The sequence below is a fragment of the Opisthorchis viverrini genome (genome assembly GCF_000715545.1).
Source record: "Opisthorchis viverrini unplaced genomic scaffold opera_v5_481, whole genome shotgun sequence".
In the NCBI taxonomy this organism is placed as follows: Eukaryota; Metazoa; Platyhelminthes; class Trematoda; order Opisthorchiida; family Opisthorchiidae; genus Opisthorchis; species Opisthorchis viverrini.
This window is the reverse complement of record NW_008752145.1, coordinates 136,324-146,273: the sequence shown is the minus strand read 5'-3', so window position 1 is coordinate 146,273 and position 9,950 is coordinate 136,324. Positions and strand designations below refer to the sequence as shown.

The 9,950-nt window shown below is 43.6% G+C and overlaps 1 protein-coding gene across 1 annotated transcript in view; it reads left to right on the top strand.

Annotated features, from left to right (window-relative positions):
• T265_11357 (hypothetical protein) overlaps positions 1-2,007 on the top strand; it is a gene marked incomplete at both ends in the record, with an annotated part of 3,571 nt that extends 1,564 nt beyond the window's left edge. The window contains one exon of the mRNA XM_009177988.1: positions 925-2,007. Coding sequence (XP_009176252.1) covers positions 925-2,007 — 1,083 coding nt within the window. The remainder of the gene's footprint in view (positions 1-924) is intronic.
• Positions 2,008-9,950: the final 7,943 nt, after the last annotated feature.

The window sequence follows — 9,950 nt, the reverse complement described above, 5'->3', positions numbered from 1 at the left end:
GGATTTTCAGCAACCTTATGAGTAGTACATTACAAAGATATACATGTATCGCCATATCTCGAATATCGTAATTTGAGAAGGCTTTGGACATAAAAATTTTGAAACCGTTAGAATCTCTTCCTATGGGATTATATTCTCACTTGATTTCAGATTTTTCTAATATTCGTTCAGCTCTTGTGAGATATAATTTGTAGCAATTCTAGTCAAATTCCTGTCCAGATATGTCATACCTACTTCAGTTAGTGATGGATCGTTTTATTTCGTAATGGTTCGTCTCTTGCTTAGAGATTGGAAAACCGAATAAAGGCCCCGTGAACCTCAAATAAAGCGTGAACAGTGAATGTGTGTATCCAGCTAGGTAGAATCCGTGGTCTCCCATTTTTAATCGTTTCGTTGATGTATGACAAGAAATCCAATATAGGACGTCTATTTTGGTATATGTTGCTAAGACGAGAGTGGTTATTGGTTTCTTGACATAACATATTCCTCGTTAGGTCGCTGAAAACTGTGAAATCACTGACGTCCTGTTTCCCTCATTTTGTGGCTCATTCGTTCAGCAGTAACAGTCCTTCTGTGCCTAACTCCCATACTAACACAAGGAAGTCCAAAGGCTGGGTTACTGCCAAGTTGCTCAAGCCTAGACAGCGGAAGTCGAGAGTCATAGGTCAGTTTCGGACCACGGATCTTGCAGGCAGTAGATTCGTGCCTTAGCCATTGAGTCATCTCGTCCGTGGGGATCAGTAGATAGGTCCACATCACTGCCTCGAATTTCAGCCAACCTTAGTTTATGCCTGAACTATGAACAGTATGCAACTGACGAAATACGTACGTTTGGGTGATGTGATGTTGTACAAAAGCTACATCCGAAGAACGAAACCGCTTGAGGCAGTAAACAACACGCTTTGTACTGTTCTCTTCTTTCAGTCCACAATTCGAAACTTTACACTTCGAATCCACCCGGGGCATGATCAATCGGCTCAGTCGTGTGCATACTGCGATTACATTGCTTCGCCGTTTATTATTCGCCGCAGTTTATTCCGAGCCGCAATGAGAGATTCGTTTTTCTCCGGACCCATCGCATTCGTTCGGATGTTTATGGACTCGGTGCAAGGGACGGGCGATCAGACATTGCGCACTGTCGCTTGCGTGGACCTGCTGTTTCATGTGGCTGGACAGCCTTACGGCTCACGAAGCTACGGTATTGCAGAAATCCCGAAATCTAGCTGGGTTGGCCTGTCCAAACAATTCGTTCTCAACCGCATTGTGTTGCCTGGTAATATCGACCACCGGTGGACGTGTGATGAGGTGGATATCAAATGTGGAACATACCGAACCGCCGGCGTTATACTGCCTGGATGCTGCATTGAGGAGTTGGCAAACTGTCTCAAAGGTTTCCTTGCTCTGGCTGACAAGCACAATGTCTCGACTTTTCTCGTGAGCGGGACTCTTCTGGGAACGGTGAAAATCTACGGAGGGTTTCTTCCATGGGAACGAGATTCCGATCTGGTGTGGGATGCCTACAAATTCCCCGTGGTCGGAGGACCAATGAAAACTAGCCTGCATGAAGTCTACAGTTGCGAACTTGGTCCACTGGAGCACAAAACCAAATTTGGTTTGGATATTAGAGCTTGTTCTAAGGTTACAAACAATTCTTGCCTCTACCATCCTCTGAGATCGAAATCTTGGCGGATTGAGCTATACGGGGACCCGATTATCACAGCGAATCGTCTGTGGGGATTGAAGAACACCACAAAAGTCAATTTGAATGGGATGTGGGTTACCTCCCCACCTAATCCGGGACGTTATGTCCGCCATGCTTACGGAGATAATATACTCGGACATGTTCAGCATTGGCTAGACTATGGTCTATCAACCGGTTGGACTCGCTACACGAATGTGGAGATTGCTGAGTATATGCCCTGTCCGTGGCGATACGTTCGACATTCTTGCTTAATCGGAAACTACCTACCCCATGGAAATATCCAGTTTCAAGACTTTCCGCTTTGAAATGACCATATTGGAAGTAGTGTTTTTTTTGCAATCTTTCGAAATGTGTGTGGAGACACCAATTCAAAATTCTGATGGACACGTTCTAGTGTTCGGTGTACGCGCATCAATAAAGTAATTTTGAGTTAAGTCGTATACTTTTCTGCTAGAAGGCGATTCGCCAGGCTGCGCATCAATTTATGTAACTCAGGATCAACAACTTCAAATTGGCTGTGGTCTGAGACGCGATTTGTAGATTGCTCGCCTAAAGCGTCGTCTAGATCGAACATTCTGGCGAGTTCGCTGTACCGAACGTGTGCGACAGGGTTGCTTCCCGTTTGTAATCCTCTGAAAACAATCATTCTTCTTAGGACCCCACGTTTTTGGACAAATCAGTCGGTATCTTTTTTAATTTCCATGAAGAACATAAACAGGTTCGCCAGAGTCTATTTGGCATAAATTTTGGTGTGCTTCAATTAAGGGGGGACTTTTCGGTTTTTTCCTAAATCGGTAAACGGAAACAATCAGAGAATTTTGTTCGACACCCTACAAACATGTTGCCATTGCCTCGATTGATATTGCATATCAGTCCCACTTTTAATCGCTCAATTCCCATTCCGTTGGCTGAACCGTTCGACTTTGATCTCCTACTAACCGCTCAAACTTGCGGTACATCGGGAAGAGGGGACTAGGTACATATTAACTGATCGTGTTTGTGAGTCACTGTTAGGGTTATCGTCTTTATTTAAGATTCGTGTCTCTCCTCGATGAATGCAATGGGAACCGATCAGGGACGGTTTTGTGGTTATAAAGCGACTTCGACCAGCGCCAAGAGAAGACATATTTCATTATCTATCGACACACGCCTGATGAAAACAATCAGTTCGCGCAATAAATAACGGCAGAGGGCACCACTCTATTGATACATTGTTCAAATAGGACATATTAATATAATATATGATATATAAAAACTAAGCATCACAGCGTGAAAGGAATCGAGGGTGTAGAACTGGCGAGCGTATGAAAAGCTGTCTTAGATTGGCCGACTTGACACGTGATGGTGTGGTTGTCAATCCACGTGGGATCATCAGAAAATACCGAGGGGTGGGGGTGGAAATCCCAACCCGACCAAAGGTCACGGCATCCCTCTTACACAACTATCTTAGCACTAGCTCATCCACACAGACGGACAGAAGGTCCAAAAGACGTTCAAATGAACCGAACCAGAAGAACCACACCCTAGGCTGGATCCAAACACATGAAGGTTTCCCCACCGGCCCAACACTTGTTCAACCACTCTAACACACTAAAATCCCTCGGCCGACACCCAATAGAGATTTAGCTTGACTTGGCTGATTGTTTCTCCCTCCACCTTTAATCTCGACCAACCTCGGAACCTAGTCACTCGGCCTGAAGAAGCTTTTGTGTCAAAAGCGAAACGTTGCCCAGCAATAAATCTACCGATTGTCACCAAACTTTTCGAAAAATTCTAATGCTTCCAAAGCAGCCAGGTGGCGAATTTCAAGGGTTTTTGTGCCTCGCGGCTTTTGAAATGTTTGAAAAAGTACGTGGCTTAAGTGGACTACTACTGGTCTGTTGTTGTTGCTCTCCAGCGCATTTCTAAGTTTGAAATTGTGAATATTAATGGAGTATTTGATCGGTACTCAACAGTATTTATGATGAGCGCACCTGATTCCGTGTTCGGTTGAAAACTGATGAAGGTTTCATTTCCCCCAGTTCATTGGTTGCATCACAATCTCTCAACTACTTGGATGAAAAGATTTGGTTATCTGGACTTTTGTTAGATGAACTTCAGAAATAAATTGATCAGTATACGTTTGGCACTTTTCTTACAGCCTGATCACATAACTGGCATGTTTTGGGCCTGCATCATATTTCGGTTCATCTTACTTGCAGAAACTATAGTCACAAGATCCTTTTTGGTCCCGAAAATTTTCAATTATCAGGAGCTCTAGAGTATCATGACAAGTTATTGTTTCCCGTAAGGCCATACCCTGGACGACGACGAAGGTGCTGGGAGTTTATTAGTCAAGTTTGATTTTGGGATACCGACAGAGTACTACCACTGAATCAGTCACAATGTCGCTCGTGAATATAACATCTGGACAGGTATGAAGCTGGCCCGTCTAGAGGCGTCTCGAGTATCAGTGCAGTCAATACCGACGAGAGTGTAAAATCGATTGCAACCGAGGGATCTACAGAGCACTAGGCGCTATTCTGACCGGCCCACGAGACAAGAAGACAAACGAGAAGGAAACGAATGAAGTCATCAATAACTGTGTTTGGATATCATCAGTCTGGCGTGTGCACAGTTCGTGCCGATGAAGTAGTGGTCAACTTCTGGCAGCGCACGTTTGGAATTGACGGTCAGACACGGTCAAAGCTATGCGCTTTTCATGAGTTCTTAGATCAGTATTGCACGTGCCCAGCGCTTCGACGCTTTGGCGGAGACCAACGGGAAGATGGATGGAAATATATCCCAACAAAAACGATTTGAAAAAAATCTACAAATTTCGCAAACCCATAAGACTGGTAGAAATATATCATTGTACCGACGAAGCTAGATGCGACTTCATCTGACTAGAATGTGGATGTGTATCACCGAGTATGAGTTACTCCACCAACGTATGAAACGTTTCGACAGAAACGTCGAAAACCGAATCGATCTTCGCCGAACGACCTACGAAGCAGAAGCCGATAACATGAGTGACCCGCGAGCTCAATAAACAAACGACAATAAAATGAATGGAGCCAACTAAAAAGTGGACAATCTAGATTCTAACCCACATGGCTTGCACAAACCTTTTAGCCACAAATTGTTGGACAATCGTCTAACCAAACTAGTAATGTGTATTTGTTGTTCAAGTTGATACTATTCGAGAACTATGCAAATTTCCTGTTCCAATGGTTACTGTTCGATTCAAGACTTTGAAAACGGATTGGTAAAAAAATTTGAGGTCTTGGCCATGGTGAGGCGAATTCGGTTGTGGCGATGTTCGATTAGAACGGCTGTGAACCAAAATGGAGAAACTAAAAGAGCGTGCTGATCCCGAGCTGCCGAAATTTACTTTAATATGGTAGTTGGCTTGTTCGCTGAGCTGGGCAATTTGGTTGCAAACGTTTCATCACCAATCGAGGTGACACCATCAGTGCGTAGTTGTGCGTAGCGGTTGGACAGTGGTTGTACAACCACTAACCCACCGCTACGCACAACTACGCTCCCCAATAACGCACTGATGATGTCAGCTCGATTGGTGATGAAACGTTTGCAAACAAATTGCCCAGCTCAGCGAACAAGCCAACGACCATCTACGCTAGCTGAGCTTCCGACATTCTCCTCTTACTTTATTATCGTCACCTCATCCTCAGTTTTCTGTGTCCCATAGTACCGTGAATGTTTCGTGATCCCAAGTTGGTTGGAGCAGCGAATTGCACTTAGTCTGTCAAGTATTGTCATTATTGTCAAATATACAAGAGTGGCTTGTGCCTGATCAGTTCAGGACCTAGGAGCGTAAACCCGGGAAGTAGTTAGGCTCACAGTAGTATGTTTTCATGCGGTGGAGTGCTCCCCCAACATGAGATCTATTGCTAGGTGACAGGAAGGTCCTCTGCAAAAACCATAAACATTTTCTAACAAACAAATCATAAATGATGTCTGCACCGCTAAGTTCACAGTCCCCTGGTTTTGCGATCAGAAGGATGAACGTTTAGCTTGAACTTGGTTTGATCTCGACATCTCAACTGATCTTGTCGAGGCCATTGTACTCCCGCTGAGTGGCATGACATCTGGACACCTAAACTGTGTACAGATGGTACGACTGGTGGGCAAGCTTCCCACTACTTCCCTCCGCTTTGTGAGTGTCACTTGTTTTCTCCCAATGCGTAAGGCTTAGTGACATGGAGCGAAAGTAATAGCTAACCGTATGGGTGTGGTCAGAGATAAAGCGAAGTGGACTCACTGGCTCAACAAAGATAACCTCAAAGATATCCACATATGCAGTTCGTGACTAGCGAACTAATTTGGTTTTGCGAGAGACTCACCTGAAATCCAGCTGAATCTTTCGTTTGTGATGTTTCGTGGCTCCTTGTTAGGAGAGAATGTGTAACTCCGAACTAGATGTTGGTTTTTTACTACAAAGAGCTGAGATTTATGCAAGATGGTCGCCAGGTAGATGCATCTTAAGCGAGTAAACTTTTGAAGACAAGTCACCAAGTACACTTTTAAGCTACTGATTTGACCGGATCCCTGGCATGATGACGTGCGATAATTAGTGTTTTGTACAAAGCCAAAAGAAAATCGTTTGGAAGTTATTGGATACGTATCCTCAACCTTTTTAAGCATATCGTTTCTTATGCATAAGGAAATGGTGTCGTCCGTTTTATTAAAAATTAGCCTTTCGTCATTTACTTCACATGAAATCTATCATTGTATTGTACTACTCACAGGGTTGCTGAAAATCCATGGACAGCACACTACCGGTTTCGCCCTTCTTGGGGCTCATCAGGTAGGCGCAGTCCCCGGGTTTCCGTCAACCTTATGTTCTACTTGAAACCAAATTGTACGAAATAAGCGAATATACACTCATTTGCAAACTGATGTGATTTTTCGAGAGACTCACCTGGAACCCAGATCAATCTCTCGTTCGTGATTTTTTCAGGCACATCCAGTTGCGATATCTCGAATATCGTAGCGACTGAAACAAGGCGGCCTGGTGCAGCACATTCAGTTTCCTGAAAACATCACAAACGAGAGATTCAGCTGGGTTCCAGGTAAGTCTCTCGAAAAACCAAATCAGTTTGCAAATGAGTGTATATTCGCTGAAATCTATCTGTTGGTATCTTATAAATCGGCGCGTGGTTATTTGAGAACCTGAGTCTAGTTGCGTTGGTTTCTACGGAACATCTGGGCGCATACAGAGAACACGCGCGACGAATTGACGTTCCGGAACTCAGGGGCTTCTCGAATTTTTCAAACAGTATCATTCATCACGGGAGTTATTACTGTCTTTCTCGCATAATGTGATTGAATGTCTTCTTGGTTCTCCCTACTGGAATGAGACTGTCTACCATTGACCTACGAACAACAATGTGGATGATCGCGGATTCCCATCACTTGCAATTTGCGGTTACGATAGCGATGTAGCCAAGCATTCGATATTCAAACCCTTAAGGAGGGAATCGGAAAAGAGCAAAGGATTTTTCATTTTTGTGTTGTTCAGGGGTCAAAGTATTTATGACAGAAAAATTGTGGCTGCTCATGGTTTTTATGAGCGACTTTCAGAAATTTGGCGCGCTATCACAAATTTTACGAAAAACTGCAATGCAGGATCTGACAACTTGACCAGACGGTGAGTCAAGCGCGGGTGATTTTTCTCAGTTCGTTTGTAGGTAACCAGAATGAATGCTTTCTGTGATTATCAACAGAAGGGAAGATCTGGTAGACGATGTTAAGCCATTTTCTCCAAACGGTATAACGTCCCGAAGCAGCCCCTGGTCTCACCGAACTCGACAAAAAGTTCAAAGTGCCATCCGATCGGATAGACACATATCAACATCGACCTGATACACTCAGCCAGCGGGGCTATTCCCCGAAGGGAGTTATTCTGTCCTGATGAAAAGTTGCTCTAATCAAGTCGGCAAGTCATGAAATATACCCCACTTAGCGAATATACACTCATTTGCAATGTAATTTGGTATTTCGTGAGACTCACCTGAACTGAATCTCTCGTTTGTTATTCCAGGTAACTGCCGGCTTTTATGTCCGAGATGCATGAATTACTTATGTATCTGTAGTACGATCCAGGGTTATTTTATATTGGTTGATCTGAAGGCTTTGTTGAGAGAACGAATAAACATGTTGTACATTGGCTGATCCAGTCCACGACATTTTTACTTGATTTGTATTGTAGCAGAAATTAGGTGAATTTACATCGCCGGCCTCACACACTGTTATTTAGAAATCTTCTTTCTCAGAATGTCGGCTACCCTTTGTTTTATGGTGAATGCCCTTAGGATCTTGAGAGTAATTTCACGACTAAGCAACTGGATTAAAGTGGACTCATTGGAGACGGTCACTGTTGGAGGTGAGAACTCGCAATGAGGCTGACCGCGGTACTTGTCAAGCACTATTTTATATAACTCGGATATCGTATGATGCACTTGGGGGAATTTTTCCGAAAACGCTTGAAGACCGTTGTAACTCCGTTGGCCACGCTTGATTCACCCGGGGGTGTTCCATCTAATCCACATGAACAACGATCTTTCCACCAAAAATTTCCGTCCTCATCTGCTTGTATGCTTATTTAGCTTAGAGGTCTGGATTGCAAACCTCTTCTCGCAACAGTCACACATGAAAGGACGCTCACCAATATGTGTCGAATATTATTCTCCTGGATTGCGGAACTCCGAAAATAAAACCGTAGAAAGAGGAATTTTTGCACGATCGACTGCTCCATATTGTGGAAGCTTTGGTTGATGGCTGGATAGACTCTCTGTTTTTCTGGATGCAGCCGCCCGCAACTATTAACTTCGTTTGCTAGTTGCCCCAGATGGAAGATCATAAAGAAATCACTGGTCAATGAAGGAACATTATTGTAATTAGGGAGCTAGCCGCAAGAAATCGCATCTCAAGGACCCCAAATTGAGACATTCCATTTTAACAGATTTACCTTGGTCTTATCTTCTGTTAACTTCTTGACTGCGTCAGTCTGTCGTTTTCAAGAAATCTAACACGGAGATATGAACGCCATATGAACGTCTTCTGTTGCACTACAAGAAACAATAACGAAAACGATAGCATTCATCGAAGGCTACTTGTGTGGCGTTGGATTCTACTGATGAGACGTACAAGTAACCTGCGGTTTGTCAATTTGTCTACGGTTTCCCCGAATGCATCAGAAAAACCTCACCAGGATTACGCAAACTAGCAGGCATCGTAAACAAAACAAGTGTGTGTGGTAAGTGTGCCTGCTCGTAAATCCGGGAATAGTGATCCCGAATTGAAAGAAATTTTATGCCGTGCGCTGATTCAGCAACGTAATTCAACTAAATCGATCCGTCATATATTGCGCTACCAGAAAGAGCATCGAAGGTGGTTGATACTACTGGTGAGACGTGCAAGTAGTCTGGTGTTTTCTGGAATCTCCACCACCGTATATTGTGGAACTTGTGGAACTGATTTGTAACTTTCGTTTAGGATTCCATTAGGGTCAGTGAGTATCCACGAAAGTTCAAGAAGATGCGTGAGAATGTTCAGCTTTTAAAAATGACGTACATATGAGGCGTCTACCTTCCTGTCCAATAACTGCTTAGTTGGTGTTTACTAATAAACGACATTGCACCAAACAGTTTTGCTTACTTCAGTTTGACGATTACCAAAAGCTCAAGGCTGATGTTCATTATCGTAAAGTCTTTACTAACGGCATTAGTGGTTTCCGACATTTCGTTCCCACGATTTCAACAGGAAATCTTTCCAGAGCACCTCTTCCTCGACTGCTCCATATTGTGGAAGCTTTGGTTGATGGCTGGATAGACTCTCTGTTTTTCTGGATGCAGCCGCCCGCAACTATTAACTTCGTTTGCTAGTTGCCCCAGATGGAAGATCATAAAGAAATCACTGGTCAATGAAGGAACATTATTGTAATTAGGGAGCTAGCCGCAAGAAATCGCATCTCAAGGACCCCAAATTGAGACATTCCATTTTAACAGATTTACCTTGGTCTTATCTTCTGTTAACTTCTTGACTGCGTCAGTCTGTCGTTTTCAAGAAATCTAACACGGAGATATGAACGCCATATGAACGTCTTCTGTTGCACTACAAGAAACAATAACGAAAACGATAGCATTCATCGAAGGCTACTTGTGTGGCGTTGGATTCTACTGATGAGACGTACAAGTAACCTGCGGTTTGTCAATTTGTCTACGGTTTCCCCGAATGCATCAGA